Consider the following 18,901-nt stretch of genomic DNA (forward strand, 5'->3'; position numbering starts at 1 on the left):
TCCTAAACCTTGAGCAGGGTGAACACCGCCAGATGAGAAGGTCTGAGGACTTCTTAGAGGAGCAGGGTACAAGGTTCATAGCAGAAGAGCAGCCAGGACAGGAAAGAGAGGACTTCAGAATACCACGTTGAAAGAGGAAATCCCTTGCATGCTCATCAGTATTTGTAATCCGATGGATTTCGTTGTGTAGTGAGTGGCTCATATTGAAAACACAGTAGTGGTGTACAAGTATCTGTCTTGTATATCGAAAACGACGATGGCTGTGTACCACAATTCATCTTATATATCTCTGCGACGTTTTTCGTAGTTAATACTGACATCTTGCAATCTTAGCGAAGAAGTCTACCGTATGATTGGATCATATGATAATGGAAGCTAAAGTGCTTGCTGATACCATGGACCTTGTTAAAGTGGTCCATGGACCACTTATTCAGTGATAAGGTGGTCCATGGACCAGTGGTCCATGGACCACCTAGAGTGGTCCATAGACCAGTGGTCCATGGACCAGTCGGGCTTCTTGTAAACTGCCTAATCCAGTAATGTCCGCAAAACGAACAATAAACCACGGAAATCAGTTCTAATCGCAGACAGCATTGTTGCAAGATATAATTCTGTTACAATCTATAATCGCATTGTAATCTGACAAAAACCAAGATTAACAATGACTAATATGACTGTACTTAGCACTGCATTGCGGACACGTGATGTGGGGAAGGAGAAGACAAATTGCGAGATCCGTTGAAGGGTGTTATCGGCTGTTACCGGAAAATCTTGGCACCTTTGAGGAATTACAGTAAAAAATAAATAACAAATAAATAAAAAAGGACGTCCGTTTTATAACGTTCATACTGTGTAGACTGTAGAAAGATGGCGTTTTTAAGACTGAGGTACAGGAAAAATACAAACTGGGGATTCATCAGAACGGCCGTAAAATATAACTGATTAGTAGCAATCTAACATATGAAGTACATAACTTAATTTTACACGAATGCCCCTTTAAATGACCGTGGAATAGCCCTCCCATCTCAATGACAAGGTAATTCCAACTACCAGACATGCAATTAACCTAAAAGCTAAAATTGGCAAACTTCATTTGACAAAATCCAAATATACGTTCGATGATAGTTTAACTCAGCCACTGAAGTAAATGTTCAACCAATCACTGAGTCAAATGAGAGTCACGTGAGTTGATTGGACCAATGTGTAGGTCAAACGGAAAGAAGCAGCAAGGTAACAAAAGGGACAAGGATATAACTCGATATGTGTGCAGTTGACATTAATCAATTAGAAGTTTTGTAGCAGAACGTGGAAGTTGCCAAACGTCTAAACACGCAGCACCTCCAACTGTTGCCAAATAAACCAGCCATGAATTAAATATAAAGCAAGGGCCCTAGCTTTCAGTCTTACAGCTCTAAAGGAAATGCCAACGCCCTACAGGTTTAGTTTGAAGATTAAGTTTAGTGTGAAGAAATATTCGAAATATTTATCGATCCTGCATAGTGATAAGAGAACAATGTGTTAAAGAAACTCACATGGTAGAGTTTTGTTGTAGATGTTGTGTCGGACTACTTTCTGTAGTTTAAAATCTTCAGATTCTTCGTCAAACTTTTGCACTAGAAAATCGCTGAGTTCCAGGGGGAGCCCTTTTCCTGGAATTAAACATGGTAAACCGGTGACAAAACGATTCACGTAGTACTCTAGTTCGACACGCACTATAGTTCGCCAGATATCACCCCTGTTGAACTTCGGTACGTGTTGAACTAGAGTCCAGGTAGCGTACTTTAGTTCGACAAATAGTTTCTGCTTGTGATCCAATGGCTATTGAGTATTGCTGGGTCCTTATCATAGGATCACACTCACTGGGTTCAATGGCAGATAAAACAATTTTCTGACATCTAGCAACCAGCGGTTACAAATTCCAGAACCTTTCAGTATAATTTTAATTCTTCTGTTTGCCTAAATTGCCACTCGGTTCTGGTCTAACAAACAGGAAAATATATTGATATCCGACTGTTCCGATTCAGCAGCCGAATCTCTAGACCGGTACTCGATTACTAGTCGTTTGTGATAATATAAAGTGTGGTACGTGGTAGATATTTATATAACGTACTCTACAATCTAGATCTATAAAACGGAGTACGAGTTACCACGATAGTCTTTTATCTCTGCGCTAAGTCTAATTCTGCTAACTAACAATTGAGTCTGAGGTCAATGTTCAAAGATATAGATTATAGATATTATTATTAAGATTAAATTCACACATAGGTGAACAGCATGAGACAAGTGGAAAATAAACAAACGGATAGATTTCATATCAAGGCTCAAGCTCGTAAAGGATCGTCGTTGGAGATCGGAGATTTCGAAACTCTAGTTCGACAGTCGAAGTTATCTCGTCGAACTTTAGTACGTGTCGAACTTTAGTACAGGTAGCGCACTTTAGTTCGTTAGAGCCTTATATTGAGTCGAGCCTGGGGTTTGTCGAACTACAGTACATGTCGAACTAGAGTGCGTGTCGAAATTGAGTACCGGAAAAACATTCAGCGTACTTCACAGGGGTTGGTGGAAGACTCGTGAAATGTTGTGAAGATTTAATGTTTGCATAAAATGTATGCAAGTCCGTATCATTAACACCGTTTTTACCACGAGACCGTAGGCACGCAACACGCAATTAACATGACATAAACGTCAGAGCAGTCGTGTATATATTCTAAATAAAGAGAAAGGAAATAATCTGGTTGAACCTTGATTTCCACACCAAGTTATCTATTGACTTACACAGGGCAACCCATTATTGTCCTTATATTATAAAAGTATAAAGGATCGGGTTTCGGTTGAATTATTCCGCGAATTTCTACAATACGGGAGAAAAATACGAGCGTGCTCCGCGCGCGCAACACACTCACTGCAGAAAAGTCGTGGTTTATTCAAGTTTAAAGACAGAATCAGCTAGTTTTTTGAGAGTCGCACTGTTTTGAAGCGCCAAAACTGTGTTTCATGCTGGCGGCTTCTGCCAAGTTGCGATCCTTAGCACAGTAATTTTGCTGCTCTTTGTCCAAAAGAGGAACATCTGTGAGCGTATTAACACAATAAACATTCACAAAGAAGACAAATTACGTAAATTATGTTACACGTAACAGGGCCGCTTCTTAGGAGTGAAAATTCAAAATCATAATATAAAGAATTGGGGGATTTAAGCAAATGATCAATTATTGACGTCATACCCCCATACGTATGAAGTGATTCGAGCTTCTCACCTTGTGGCACCAGCAGTAAAGTCAGCAAACTGCCCGATCTGCGTATCTCACTGAGAAGATCCCAGTGAATGAAACCTCCGACCGCATCTCCGTTCACTTGAAGGACAATATCCCCGGGGGAGATATCACCCTGTGCTACAATAACTGTCTCTCTCACGCATCCTACGCTTCCAAATTGACCTGCAGATAGATTATAAATTTTTCACGTGGCTTTACATGATATTTAGATCAATTTCATAGGCCAAACTAATTCTGATTTTCTGATTTTAAGGAATGCTCGCAGCGCATATAATTCTTAGAAAAGTCATGATAAAACAATGTACATCATTCCAGCTGAGATAATCTAACCTCAAACTAGAGTCTACAAAGTACATGTAATATCAGTTACACCAGGTATTAGCGTAACTTGACGTAACGTTAAGTGAGTGTTAGATGGCGGATTGATCTTTGGAGACAAAGTTAATTTGTCAGTACATTATAACAGTCCTTCTTATTCTTGACAAATAAGTCAGATCTAGCCAGAAACGATTACAATACTGATTACCGTATGATATTGTCTTTGCATAACCTAGAATATCACGTTTTTCTACATTTTTCATAAAGCTGTCAATCAAGAAAAATAATCACATGTCTAGATAAACGAGAAATGGTTCTTATATTATTATTGTATTACAGATCTCACACTTATTAAAGTACAAAAATAAAAATCAAATTGACTGATATTCTTGTTACAACACTTAGAGGGCGTCAGTAGTTCTGCACCTCTATCAAAATGAGGGAGTCTCGGGGCGTCATGTCGTGTACTGGGGAAAATGCAATCTGAAGATTTCAGATATATCTGTCATCAATGTCCAACATTTTGTGGAAATACCATGATATTGTGTTCAGGAAAGGTTAGGTATACATTGATGTCATGTTCTTGACGAAAACAAGAAGATAAATACAGTCAAAGACAGATTTTTACTTATTCTATTTTGAATACTTACCGAAATTGACATTTAATTCTGTAATTTTGCACATACTAATGCTCTAAGGATTTAGATATCAGAAGGAGGACTGTGTCGTATCTTTTGCAGTGATAAACAGAACACCAAAAATGGAAGCCTTACTAAAAAATATTTAAGTCAAGGTTTTGACAAGGCTTCTCTAAAACGTTGTTTACCAAAAACAGTTACTGTATTTAAAGCCAATAGTGCCAAAATGGGAAAATATGCCTGGTTCTTAACGATTAATCTCGTATTTCGATGCTAAGGAGTTCTTCTTTGGTGCACCCTATCATGGGACTCATTCACAGCGCCTAAAATAAAATAAAAACCGCCAAAATTGTTAAAAAGTTCAGCAAGAAACTTACCTTTGTCAGCGCCCCCTTCTATTGAAATACCAAAAGATCCGTCGCCGGAGCGGGAGAGTTTGACAGTTTTGACATTTAGCTCCCAATATTCTTTCTCCGGCATTACATAGCTACAGAGAGATAACAAGGGTTAACATGGTTAACATTGTAGGTTTAACATGGGCAGCCCCCACAAAAGAAAGAGAGAGCGAGGGTTTGTAAAGAGACGAACGACAAAAATGCGTGTCGAACACGGGCTGAGAAGTAGACAAAACATCGTGGACAAACTTAGAAAATTGGGACGAATTAGGAGGACTTTGGAAACGAAGCCAGGTAACTTTAACCGAAAAACTATCCTCCAACAGCACGATACAGAAGGTGATAATTGGTATTTGATAAGATCATCTTTCAGTGTGGTAAGCAAATTTTACAAACCGCGAAAGAAAATTACCTAATTAGAACTATAGGAGTAAAGAAAATCACTTAATTAAGGAGCAAGAGAGAGAAATATCTCACTAATTGGTAGAGGGCCAGGGTCTGCAGGGACAGTTTGTACTTGTATGGTATAATTTCCTGCCTACTTCCCCCCTTACACTTGAAAGACTAGCCAGAGAAGAGGTGAGCCTGTCACGTGATATGGAAATAGTCACGTGGGATATGGTTCCTCAGTCACGTGGTTTCTGACTGCTTGCCGTGGTATTCACACGTGAAGTGTCAGGTGAGAAACCCAGTTTTCAGGCTACAGTATTCATTATGTTGCGTGATTTATAGGTGTTCCATATAATAGGTAGATGGTGTGGTTGAGTGAGTGTATATTATGGTTTTAGAACTTTTTTGTTTAATACATTGTAACTCAATCGAGCACTCAGATATTTAAGGAATTTAATTTATTTACAAGATAGGAAAACTACAAATTTTTTCGAGTATTCTTGAGAGTAACTCGCATAGCATACCTAATATGATAATGACAGGTTTCATAGTTTTCAAGGAAAAATGTTGATTATATAGTAGAACGCTGAAAAACAATCGTACAAATTTTCCGGAAATGAGAAGAAATCTCAGCAGAATAACACGAATAAAGTAACCACTCAGAATATATAACTAACAAATTTTATATATAATCTAAAACGGGCCTAGAGTCCCAAAAACAGTATTGTTAAACTTAAAACAGATTATTACCAAACGATTTTTATGAAACTTAAAACTTTAGTAAATACGATCTACTTATTAAATAAAATCGTTTCTTAATTAACAAAAAGCGAGCCGTGTTCAAAGGAAAACGTTACTACACAACGAACAATTATCACGTTGGACTGTTTCCAAAAATAACTATTGCTATTACTAACTATAGTGAATAAGATATTCGAACTGGGAATATGAGGTAAATACCTGTACAAACGGACCGGCATAGACCCTTTTCTGGCTGGGATCGGGCCAAATTTGAATAAATCTAGAAACATAACTGATATTTCCTGAATGAACGGCAACGAGAAGAGTTAAATGACCAATGATATTGGGAGTAAACAACAACATACACCAAGTCAAAAGACCGGAATTTAATCACATTTCAGAGGAATTTAATCAGATTTCACCAAATTTTCACCGGCAGGGGTGTCAAATATGTTCGAACAATGGAGACCCCTACACTCTGGTAATCTCAGAGGTTGGTGTAGCTCCCATTATTACCTCATTACCTTAACACCTCCTCCCTCCCCACCAGGCCACCAGGGAGATATCATGTTACACTGAGTGGAAATCATGCTGAGAGATATAATATATAATATGAGATATAATATATAATATCTGATGAGATATGATATCTCACTCAATAGGGCTAATTAAATGTACACAAACTATACATGGGTAAAAAGTATTGTGATAAGCAATCAATAGGTAGCGATAAAAAGCATCAAGTTGTACTATTTGCGTTCGGTAAAAGCAGATAAAAGTAATACAATACAATGTGGTATAGTGCGGTAAAAAGCAGCTAATACACACCGAGTGTGAACTGTTGTGATACCGTCTACTACACCACCTGGTGGTCAGATCTTCAGATCATTAAACAACAACTAGAGTAATAATAGCACGTACAATGCAACGTAGCAGCGTTACAACACGTTACAGCACGTTACAACGTAACAGCGTTACAGCACGTTACAACGTTACAGTACGCTTTACACAGCTATAATTTTACACATCATGCAGAAAGCAGATGCTGGAGGAAGCTTTAGTGACTGTTAGAGAGTCGTTACGCTTGTGTAAGTTTGTGTATGTATGGGGTGACGCAGCATATTACATATTATTATTATGTGTTATATGCCTTTGACGTGTAAAGAGTTCCAGTGTTGAGATTGATTCGGTTATGGTGATCTCCCACGTCAGGAGGATTTTGATAAGTAGAGTTTAAGATTTTATGTTCCTACTTTTCATAATGCTTACTATATATTGAGTGGGGTGGCCGGTGGCCTCTTTCTATCATGTAAGACAGGAGTTGAAGATACGTAAGACCAACAATAAAACCAGATGATAGCATATAATAACGTAAAATAAACTAGATATCAACTGATCATAGTGTGATAAACATTAAACATCTGAAAACTCGCGTATGATTTACTTAATTTACATGATAATTAGCTTAATTTACATAATAAATATGACTGGGATAATATAAAACTTATAACACATTAAAGAACGCTTCCTTTACACTTTACACAATAAATATATAACATAGTCTACTATATTTACAAAGTGAATATAGTAGTTTTATAACACAACAACAGTACCTCATGTTGTTTAAGTAAATGCTTTACACATAGAGTAAGCTACTTTGTGAGTTTCGACACTAAATTAGCACAAGTGTCGAGTTTTGACTAAAGCTTAGTCGTTAACAGCAATGTGATGTTTTCAAGGCGCGCTCACAAAAATATTCACTTCTTTCATGATAAGGAATAATCAGTTGTGGAAAATGCTCGGAATAAAATCAGAAGAGGAAATCACATTGTTGAGCAGCGCTCTTCAAAACAAGATAGTACTGCGGTCAATTATTTTAAAAGTCAATAATAACATTACTTTACAAATATCGGAATGCGGACTTTACAACAAGTGTAAATTCTTGTTGGTGTGCCAAATTTAGAATTCTTGGGTGTTGTCATGGCCACCAAAGGCTACCATGTTGTCACAATACTGTCAGCAGTCACTCAGTGTCTGCATACTAAAGACATTATAGTACAGAATTTGAGCGGCGTCTGCAAGATATTATTCGCTATTATAGAAATTAGGCTGATTGTCAACTGAAGCTCGATATAAACTTTAAAATTTACTACTGGAATTGCGATCACTTTCGGGAATTAATGTTCAAAGGTTTCAAAACATTTCACAACATCGACTAAATATGATTATTTAATAACCCAACATTTCCGTCAACAAATCTGTGATATAAATTAAAGATAACAATAAGTATCAATGAGAGCTTGTTAACAGACTTTTTATTATCAGAATTGGGGTTTACCCTGATCAGTAACCAAAATACCTAATGTCAATAGTACAAATATTATAACAGCGACTGCTAACAGTTGCAAAGGGAAACTGTCTTTCTGAAAGGAAAAGTAATGAGTAAGGGACCTTGTTAATTTACTGATAATATTGTTTTCTTTACTTGACTCGACATCAACACTTACAAACCGTATGGTAAAGTAAAACACAAGTTTATGGTTCACAAGGCCCTCTTTGTCAAGAGAGTCAAGGTTAGTGGTGGATATGGAGGTAGCCGCTGATAGGATCTCGTTCTCAGGGTTCAGCTTGTTACCATAACTCCGATGTGTTACAGTGAGAATCAGGTTCATAGGTGTAGCACTACTTTCAACTACTTCAGGAATATCCCAGGTAAGTTGGAACCATTCCTCTGGATTAACCAGGTCAGAGTTGTGATACTTAGCCAGTGAACTAGGTAGAGGCGAGAACAAACCTTTGGTCAATTCGGTAAAATCTGTCGTGGAGAAATCTGTGATCTTCTTAACACAGTTTTGGATTGAAGACGATGGAAAAGTAAGTCGACTTGTCGTGCAGTCTGTATCATCTTGAAAAGGAGAAAAAGGCACTTTCGAATTACTGATATTGAATAGGAGCTCATAACCGAGCTTGTACCTTTGTAAACGCGGGCCGATGTTTGGGTAGTCTTGCGAATTTCCATCAAAACGTACTGTCGTCAAAAGAGTACTGGTAGAGTCTATTTCAACAGAATCAAGCGTCATCTTAAAAACTGCTGAAATGATTCCAAGGCTGATTGTTGGGCCGATTTCGGTGATAATTTCTGGGATAATTTCTGGGATAATTTCTTCGTTGTCTTCTTCGCTGATTTCTGGGCTGATCTCCTCTTTTCCATAAGTCACAAGGAGTTCAATTTTCTTGACAACATTCTCACATGTGCCACCATTTTTATTGGGGGCTAAGCACGAGTCCAACGGAAAGCCATCTTTATCAATGCAAGAAGTTGTCACAGTGATCGTTTCGTCCACAGATATCCTATAATTTTTGACGATTTTCAAATCCTTGTACATCGAACTAAGACTGTCGACTTTAGAACCAGCCTGGCAGATACTTTCTGTCACTTTTAATGAGCAAGATGCGGAGGAGTTCCGTAAAAACAACACCGAGTCCTGGACACACTGCCCTCTTAATCCAGCAGGGAGGGTCAGAGGACGACTGATCAGCTCCTCTCGAATAAATATTAAATCATTGGCTTTCATTATAGACTCATTCTTAGACTTTATGTCGCGAAATGAGCTTGTGTATGTTACTGGAACTAATGTGTTTTGAGCCTCAATGGAACTAGATTCAGCTCTGACGGACTTGGTCGACGATGAACTAATAGACAATTTAGTAGACGTAAAGCAGTTATCATCTTCAATGCGAATGAAGCTAAAACTACTGTCTGGAGTTATTCTATTGAAAATACTACTCGGAACACATGTGACGTCGGGCTGTTCAGATGTTTCAACACTTGTCTCACAAGTGAATCTCACCTTATCCTGAGTGGAGCAGTCTGGATCACAGCAACACAAAACATCGCAAGCAAGGGAAGTGTCACACAAACAAAGTTCAGCATTAGTGAAACTTAGACTCGAGATCAGACAACCTAACCAAACTATGTTTGCAAGAAGCATTGCGAAAGTGCGTAGGTCTCACTGATTCAATCTGTACTGGATGAATGACTTTTTTCGCTCGATTCCAACATGAGTTTATTTCAAAATGTTTGGACACAATCGTTTGCGCGGCGTATTAAAAACGGTATAGTTTGTATTTGGCCATAAACTCACTATATTGATACATTTATAGAATATTGAATAGTTTTAATTTTGTTTATTTAAAATATTTTATTTAATAATTTTAATTTTCAGTATTTTAAATATAAATTAAAACTAACACTAATAAAAAACAGAATATTGCAGGATGTTTAAGCATAAGCGCGCCGCGCATACCGCTCCGGTGTGCAGTACAATTTATGCTTGTTAGAATCGAGCGCTGACAAGGACCTTCAAACCGAGAACGATCTACCGTCCCTAAGTACACAATAACTTTGTTTTCGTTTCATTTTCTGTCTGCAGACCCGTGTTATTAATAGTTAATTTAACTATGGGTCTGACCCTTTTTCAGATTAATAGTGTTTTGAGCAGAATTTGGTTGATCATGCAACTTTATGAACTGCTGGGTGTGTCTACGTTGTACCATGAAACATTTGAAAACTGGGAGTTTTCTCCTGTCATGTGTTCGAATCTGTGTTGCATCAGCCACGGAGATACCAATCCCTCGATTTATCTAATTCAGAAAGACTTGTACAGTTCCATTCATGTGAAGAATACGAATAATGAATTTGAAATTTGTTTTTAAAATGGGGAGAATTTCCAATATAGATATTTGTTAGTCTTCCTTTCTCTCTGACCCTTCAGTTTGCTTGCTGTAAGTTTTGCACAGACACTTTTCCTAGTTTCAATTTCAAAGTGTGACTAACTTTGATGTGAACCAAAAGTTTGAAAATTGACAGACAGAGCTCAGCTCTTTCTGATGTAGGAAATAGATGGATTGTCAGCATGTTTTGCTTCGGATTATAATAATAATAAATAATAAATACAACATTTCTAAAGCGCCTTATAGCTAAATCATATAACTCGATATAATTAAATCCTGGAGATAAACTCCAGTGCTTTCTAAAGCGGCTCTTACATTAACTGAGCTTAGTTTAATTGAAAATTAGACATGACAAGTTCATTTTACCTATGTAAATGCAAAATCAATCAAATGCTAGAGAAAATAAGTATGTTTTAAGTTTGGTCTTGAAAGATGTAACTGACTCAGCTGATCTTATGTCGTATGGCAAGGAATTAAATACTTTAACTGCACAGTGACTAAAAGCTTTCTCTGTGTTTACATAGTTAGGAGAGGGCGGAAAACTAAGGTAAAAATAATCATTATCAAGACGTACATTTTTAAAACTTCGCTGCCTAGGAGATACAACTCTTTTAAGTAAGGAGGAGCTATATTATTCAAACACTGGTAGGCAAGTAGGGCAATCTTAAAATCTATTCTAAATCTAACTGGTAGAAAATGAACTTTCTTAATTAGTGGAGTAGTGTGTGCCTTTCTTCCTCTCCCGAAAATAAATCTTACAGCAGAATTTTGCACCTTCTGTAAACGACTTAAATCATAAGAGCTCAGTCCAAAATATACGCTATTGCAATAATCAATTCTAGAGAGTACTATAGCATGAACAAGCTGAATCTTAAGGTTAAAAGACAGTTTTGATGCAATAAACCACAAATTTCTGATCTGAATATTACATGCTTGAACCAATGACGTAATCTGATCACTCATTGAAAGATAACTGTCCAAATACAGCCCAAGACTCTTCACAGTTCCACTAACAAGTAACAACATGTGCCTCTTGATCCTTAACAATCTGTAGAGAGGCTGGAATATTTTTTGAGTCAAATTTAGAGGATATTAACGATGACTTCAGTCTTAAAAGATTTCAGTTGAAGGAAATTGTTTGTCATCCATTTCTTGATATCAGACATACAGTGTTCCATACTGTGCTCTAGCTATCTACCTTACAGTCGTGGCTTTTCTTAATTTGTGTTTGCTTTTATAATAAATATCGGTGATTACAGTTTACACAAACCACTAAAAGCTGACCTATCCTTCGGATTTAGCGATTATATTGATTGCCCTGGCCCTTTTTAATTAAAGACTTCTCACATCTGCAAACTTCATTTTTTGAAAATAATGCACCCCTTCAGCTAAGCCATGACCATCCTTCCGATTGTAAAATTAGAAAAGGAAGAAGAAAAAGGGCCAGATGAGACCCCGCCTGCCCCAGATACTCCACTTTCTCCTAACAGATTCGGTAGCTCATCTCCCAGTCCATCAAGTTCAGCTTTCTTTCCACCCCCTCGGACACCACCATCGCCTCCCAGAGACCGAGAAAAACCTTTCATCGCAGGTATTGTAATCTTACAACCTGTTTTTTATATATTTATTAAACAATGCTTAAATTGTATTGCAAATACAAGAATAAATTCATGAACATTAGATATTAGCTCAAATTGAAATTGTTGAGGAAATGTACAAAATTTGAGAGCTTCACAAAATCCTCATTTTTTAGAGAACTGGGAGGTAGAGCGGCGCGATAATGGTAGACGCCGAAGAAGAGTAGTAGGAACTACACGCACTACAACCCCACGCAGCCCTGTCGTTGATACCAGAGAGAGAAACAACAGTGATGATGAATACGACGTCAGCTCTGTCTACGATTGCCATGTTAGTGACGAAAACGGCCTTTGTTCGATATATCCGGTATTTGTAAGGCTGTTATTCAGAGTCTGGGACTGATACCCCTGCATAATTTTACAGTGTTTCAAACGGTTTATGGAAACAAGATTAATTACCTTACACTCATAAATCAGAATTAATTTTATACAATTAACTTAGCTTAGTTCACATTAACCGTATCTAATATGTAAATATATCCAATAAAACATCACAAACAAAATACGACATTTCAACTTTTCTCCAGAAAGAGAGGATGTATGAGAAGCTGCTGAAAGAAAATAAAGGGCTGATAATAAAACGTTGCACTGACGACGGGGCTTGCCTGTTCAGATCAGTTGGTAAGCTACTTTGAATACAGAAATATCACTTGTCTTCACCACTTTTTATTATTTCTTTCTTCATATTATGTCAATACTGTTTTGTTGTGTTAGGCTGGCGAAATCATAACATCCTCTCAAACTAATACAGATGCGAATGGTTAAATTTACTTTAAGTTTCCTTTATGTTTCCTAACCAGTTATGTTTTATTTTTGTTTCCTACTCAGTTATTTAAGTCGTCTAGTTCTCTGTTTTAATCATGACAGTAACATTCATTTAAAATAACTGTAATAATATTTTATGTACCAAAAGATTTTCAAAGAAAATCTATTTATCCATAGTTAGGTGTACAGTCCAATGATCTGCTTTGCTGCATCCTTTACAGCACCCATAAAAAGTTCCTTTCATAATGGTATTGTTATTGAATATGAAATAATTTTCAACCGTATTAATTTATTAACTTATTGTAAATAGCAAGTTTGACAAAGGGATTACGTTTATTTTACCCGGAGTTCGTTTAAGTTTAGTATTGTAAATAGTTAATTTGACGAAGGGAATACGTCTATTTTACCCTGAGTTATGTTTTAGTTCAATCTTGACACAATTTTAAAATTATAATTTAATTATTTTATATATATGTATTGTCCATAACTAGGGTGGCCTGCTAACAGAACCATGATCTGCCTTGATTCATCCTTCAGCACAGAGAAAAGCTCCTTTTTTTATACATTATGATTACAGAGGATCTGATATTTAGATATATATTGCTGTGCTGTAAAAATTGACTTTATTTATTTATTTATTTATTTATGGTAGGGATTTTATGAATATGCATCGATATAGTGCTGTATAAAATTACAAAATTTGACTATATTTATTTTTTATTTCTTTATGGCTTTATACATATTTGTTTATTATTAACTATCAATATTTCTGCAAACCTACATCTAAATATTCTGATAATGGATCTCCTACCACCATTACCACCATGACTAACATCACTAACATCACTAACATCACTAACATCGCCTCCCCAACCTCAGCTGACCAGCTATACGGTGACCAGGAAATGCACGGTGTAGTGCGAATAAAGTGTATGGACTACATGGTGAAGAACCGAGACTACTTCTCTCAATTCGTAACGGAGGATTACATGTCCTACATCAACCGTAAGAGACAGGACAACTGTTATGGGAACCAGTTGGAGATGCAGGCTATGTCTGAGATGTACAATCGTCCTATTGAAGTTTATATCTATAGTATAGGTGGGTTTGTAATTTGCAGACGTGTGGGCCGTGGCCGTGGGGTACAGAAGGGATTAGGGGTTGTGCAAGTGTGTTTTGATACGTGTTGTAACGATCGACCAATCAGCTTCTTGCATTGACCAAACCAGCATAACTGTCACATATTAAAACCCACCCCAGTATCCCACGTGTAAGTCCAAGTTTTGTAGCGAAGGGTTTCTTGTGACGTAATAATAAATACCGGACATGCTAAAGTATATTATTAGCACTAATTAATATTTCTATACAACACTTATTTAGTGTAAGTTGGCTAATAACTTTGCGCTATTTAAAGCAGTTAGCCTTGTCTTTAATTCCAGCAGATTTAATATCTACCCCTTCCTCCATCACAAATTCCAAGTCCCCTAGCCTACTATTACCTATTATTACCTCACACTCACCCCTTTCTCCTCTCAGAGCCGGTTAACACACTAGGTTACCACCTCAAGACAGACTACCCCCCAATCAGACTGTCATACCACTGTAACTGTCACTACAACAGTGTCAGGGACCCCTATGAGCCTAGTATTGGGGTCGGCCTGGGTCTTCCTGGCTACAAACCTGGGGTATGTAACATTTCCTTGTATTTAAGTTAATTTTTTTATAAATCAGGGCTTTTAATTTAACTTTTAGGAGAGTTTTGCAATCCGATGCTGGATCCACCCCTGGGTATGTTTATATATTCCGTTTGTTGTGGCAGGTTTCAAAAGGCTCCAACAGAAAACTCTTGCAGCCGCTTTGCTGGTCTGCAAACTCTGCATTATCAATCCTTACCTTGCTTGCAGTCTTATCACTATCTGCAACTAGCATGATTGCAACCGTTTAAATAAATAATTTTTAGTCGTTTATAGTATTTAAAATTTGCGTGCTTTTTAAAAGAAAAACAAATCCTCGCTTGTAACGCATATATTTTAAATGATAACAGGGCGGGTATGAGGCTACGTTTCAACTTGGTCAATCTAATGGCCGAGCAGGAAAGTTTAACAAAACTTGTTCCAATTTGGCTCAAGATTTAAAAGTTACTTAATCAACCGCATACCTGTTCAGTGTACATGGCACTGACGTTAATTCGTATATTGGGTATACAGTAAAACCCCGATTTACCACGGAGTTTGGGGAAAGGAAACACCCGCGGTCAATCGGGGTTCACGGTAAATCGGGGTTTTTTTTGTAAACAGGGCTTTAACATGTATAATAGTATAATGTAGACATTAAACATGTTAAGCCCTATTTGGGAAGAGATGGCCGCGGTAAATAGGGGTTTTACTGTATAATATGAGGGAGAGGTGTGTCCCACGACTCAAATAATCGACAGCTCTGTTATTAGCCCATAAGTTCAATACAGCGTCGAATGCGAGTTTTGTGCTATTTATAGCCTGAGTTAGGAATGTCAAACTAGTGGTAGACTTTATTGATTCTATAAACGGGCACCGTGTTAATATGATACAGGCGATCTATCCGAAACTGATAATTCAATTTGAATTATAAGTGTTCAATTAACTGGGGAGAAAAGAAATTATCCAGGTAAAATGGGGGCATTGATTTACAATATTAAGTGGCCACTTACATGCATTATATACATCCTTTATATCGGGGCACGGTAAATTGGGGTTACATGAAAAGGTAGCAGAAGGTTCTAGAGTGGCCGACGTTGGATTTTATTAACCGTAACGTTACCCTCAACAAATCAGTTGACGCATATGCGTGAATAATGTTATTTTTACCGCTACAGATAATGATTGCATTGCTAATCATGTCAGGGCCCTGACCTCAACTTTCCAGCCCTTCTTTAATAGTCGCGTCAAACATTCCATTGTTTTTACATTTTCTCCGTCAACCTGTTTGCGTGTACGAGTGTGTCCCTGTCTGTCTGCGTGTACGAGTGTGTCCCTGTCTGTCTGTCTCTTTGTTTGTCTCCCTGCCTGTAACTCTTCTTTTTCTCAGCTACCAGATCAACAGCTGCTACAAGAGGGGTTAACAAAGTCTGAAGCGGATGATATAGAGCGGATAATGATGCAAGATAAACTAGAGAGTACTGATATGGAGGCAACAGGTCAGTTATTTATATCTGACAAAGATTTAATTTGAATTATGTGAGCATATTTGATTATTAATACAAAGCTGAAAATGCCAAGAAATGGTATTCCATCTCAGGAATAAATAACTGAAGTTTTCTTGCATTTATGTAATAGAGATAAAATTAAAAATAACCGTCGCTGCACAATGCAAACGCAAATTACACAGCGGTCAACGGTAAACTCATTATATTATTTAGACAGTGTCTTCATATTGTATGTTGGTACAATAGTATTAGGTGGCCTTTATATACCGGAGGTAACTTGATTCTTACACAGATTTTTAATGACCCTGTGTCTGACTTACTGTCCTTTTTATCGTGTGTCAATTGTAGACCTGGCAATTTTCAGCATCGTCCATATTTTTTAGACTGTTTCAAGCTATTTCGCCAAATCAAATCAAACCCTAAATTATGGAAATCAGAACCCTTATAATAAATTTAAATACCCATGGAAAAATAACATCATAATTTAAACAGCGGACGCGATAACAGCAGCGATAGCACGTGAGAGTTACATGGAGTGGGTGAAACAGAACGAGCGAGGCTCAGCCGAAACCGGCCCCTCTGGATCGAGTGTGGCAGGGTCGAGTGCTGCACTCGAAGGAGCGCCCGGTCACTCCGGATACAGTGGTACTGCTGCCTGCAGCTCCAGCGAGCAGGTTAGTGTGTGAAGTGCAAGCTTTCTGCTGCATTTTAATGACATGTCAAATATATTTGTCGATCAACATGACAAGTTAACATACTTAAAATACTTTTATAATATATATGTGCAATGCTCAGGGTCCAAGTAGCAGTAGTAGTAGCAGCGGGACGAACCAAGCAGCCCCAAACAGAACACCGCCCCACAGTTCCACCTCCATACCCACCGACTCTACTCCCTTGCACACCTTATATCCTGTTTACGGTATGAAATATTTCCTTGGATTGTGTTTCACATTCTTTCTAATGAATTGGGGAGGAAATAAAAACGAAATGTCCCGTCTGAATAGGGAACGTGTCGTTTTGCACACACCAGCTGGCAAAGAGCCCAGATGTGCGTGTGTGTGTGTGTACACATGTATAGTGTTATAAATACCTCCTCTTGTACATATCACATCTTCTTTTAATTAGCTATTAAGTCATTACACTATTGCTTTACTGTGTGTACGTTAAACATGATACAGACAGTACTTAGCTTACACCTCGTAATTTTATGGAACGCTATACCGTCACAGTGCTTCCTTTCGAGTTTAACTGTCAGTTTTATAAGTCATGACGGTTTTTATTATTAACCACATCGGAGTGACGTTTTAGTCATTTCCGGCTCAGCTATGTTGGAGTTCGGCCAAATTTCTGAGCCTAGGTAGAGTTTTATGAACTGTTGAGTGGGAGTATAAGTGATGAGGAGCATTAATGAATGTAATTTGTAGTGACAAGAAAGCTACATTTGTGGGTGTACTGTTTAGCCTCATCACAACATTGCGTAGCGCAGGCGATTCGTTCTTGAAAATTGGAAACTTTTGAATATAGAGAGTGCGCTCGTTAGTGTAGCTCAAAACAGAAGGTCGCGCCGCGCGCACGCGATCATGTCTGCATGGTGAATTCAGCTGGTTAGTGATTAGTTTTAGCCACAATATTAATACATAAATGTTTTACCCATAACCTTAATGGTTTTCTTGACTGATTATCTTCAGGTCTCGACGAATACGACGAAGAAAAGATGCTGGAAGCCGCACTCGCTTTAAGTCGGGCAGAGTACGTAAACAAGATGCAAAGACATTAACCAGCGCTTTTAAAGCCCCCAGAAATTAGTTACATGCGCCACCTCCAAAATAGTAGTTTAATTCATAGTATCGGCGCTTGGGGTGTGGTCAGATGGATTTGAGTTTTAGCTCAATCAGTCGATCCGTACCCTTATTAAGGACGAAGTTAATGCCTAGCTTGTTGAAGTACTAAAATTTGAGGGGTTTCATCACGGTAGCTACTGATGAATTGCGCTAAATCTTAGCTTTCTGGATATAATTGTGGTGTCATAGTACATAGTATGTGTTATCTGTTACTAGATGATGTTTTGGAGTTTTGTATCCTAATTTATTTGTACCATGCCTAATACTTGCACTACGCCCACAAGCTGCGTATGTTTTGATTGTATAATCTGAGTTTTGTAGATGCTCTGGATTTAAATTTCAATTATTTAGAGAGATGCGAGAAAGAGCTCGTTTTAGGACAATTTTATTGAATTTCAGTTAGCTACTTTTTAATGCACTATCAGATACGAGGGCTCGTGTATTATAATTGTGTAAATTTAACTGGAGTTTTAACTGGAAGTGTGCACATTTTCGTGCCGGCGTATGGCAGAAATGAGCGTCCATTTGATTCATACTGTATTATTGAATAACAATGCAGCTTCATAGAATTGGTGTTGAACCAAAACGAGCGTTCATACCCCTTCCAGAAAATGGAGAGTAGCTCATGTTAGAAAGAGTCCTCCACTCTAAATGTGTATCGAAGCTTCATCAGAGGCATTAATAATTGTTGTTGTTGATGAATAATAATAAATAATCAACTGATTTAAGAAATTGAAAAAGAATCTTTAAGAGTGACCCTGTAGACTTTTGTTGGGTCATCTTAGTAGACAGGTTTTGATTGTTCATTTGTTATATTGGCCATGGATTTTATAATGGCTAGTTTATAATTGCTCTAGATTTTAGAATTATGCCACATTGGGATTCCGATAATAAGTGCCTCTGCACGATATTAATAAGTGTAATAGATTTGTTACAACTAAATCGTTTAAGAAGTTATTTATAAAAGAATCCTTTACATCTTGTCTCGA

The 18,901-nt window shown here is 37.5% G+C and overlaps 2 protein-coding genes across 2 annotated transcripts in view; one reads left to right on the forward strand and one right to left on the reverse strand.

Moving 5' to 3' along the window:
- The window catches only part of LOC134819350 (membrane-associated guanylate kinase, WW and PDZ domain-containing protein 1-like), a 49,147-nt gene extending 44,436 nt beyond the window's left edge, over positions 1 to 4,711 (reverse strand). Inside the window, exons 1-3 of the mRNA XM_063829271.1 lie at positions 4,606 to 4,711; positions 3,255 to 3,434; positions 1,533 to 1,649 (exon numbers count right to left, since the gene is read on the reverse strand). Coding sequence (XP_063685341.1) covers positions 1,533 to 1,649; positions 3,255 to 3,434; positions 4,606 to 4,708 — 400 coding nt within the window. The 5' untranslated portion in view covers positions 4,709 to 4,711. The remainder of the gene's footprint in view (positions 1 to 1,532; positions 1,650 to 3,254; positions 3,435 to 4,605) is intronic.
- Positions 4,712 to 11,870: 7,159 nt separating this feature from the next.
- Positions 11,871 to 18,881, forward strand: LOC134819192 (OTU domain-containing protein 5-B-like). Its single transcript, XM_063828991.1, has 9 exons — positions 11,871 to 12,079; positions 12,242 to 12,396; positions 12,653 to 12,746; positions 13,770 to 13,991; positions 14,427 to 14,575; positions 15,954 to 16,062; positions 16,564 to 16,745; positions 16,867 to 16,990; positions 17,760 to 18,881. Exons 1-9 carry the CDS (start codon positions 11,884 to 11,886, stop codon positions 17,846 to 17,848), a joined length of 1,320 nt encoding a protein of 439 aa, XP_063685061.1. The 5' UTR covers positions 11,871 to 11,883; the 3' UTR covers positions 17,849 to 18,881.
- The last annotated feature ends 20 nt before the right edge of the window (positions 18,882 to 18,901 follow it).

This window comes from Bolinopsis microptera, chromosome 8 (genome assembly GCF_026151205.1).
Source record: "Bolinopsis microptera isolate Bmic1 chromosome 8, MBARI_Bmic_1.0, whole genome shotgun sequence".
NCBI lineage: Eukaryota > Metazoa > Ctenophora > Tentaculata > Lobata > Bolinopsidae > Bolinopsis > Bolinopsis microptera.

Bases quoted from the DNA above. Each gene is read 5' to 3' on its own strand.
- LOC134819192 (XM_063828991.1), top strand. From the start codon at position 11,884: ATGACCATCCTTCCGATTGTAAAATTAGAAAAGGAAGAAGAAAAAGGG. The intron at 13,992-14,426 runs GTGGGTTTGTAA...TTCTCCTCTCAG, and splicing joins AGTTTATATCTATAGTATAG to AGCCGGTTAACACACTAGGT. The intron at 16,991-17,759 runs GTATGAAATATT...GATTATCTTCAG, and splicing joins CACCTTATATCCTGTTTACG to GTCTCGACGAATACGACGAA.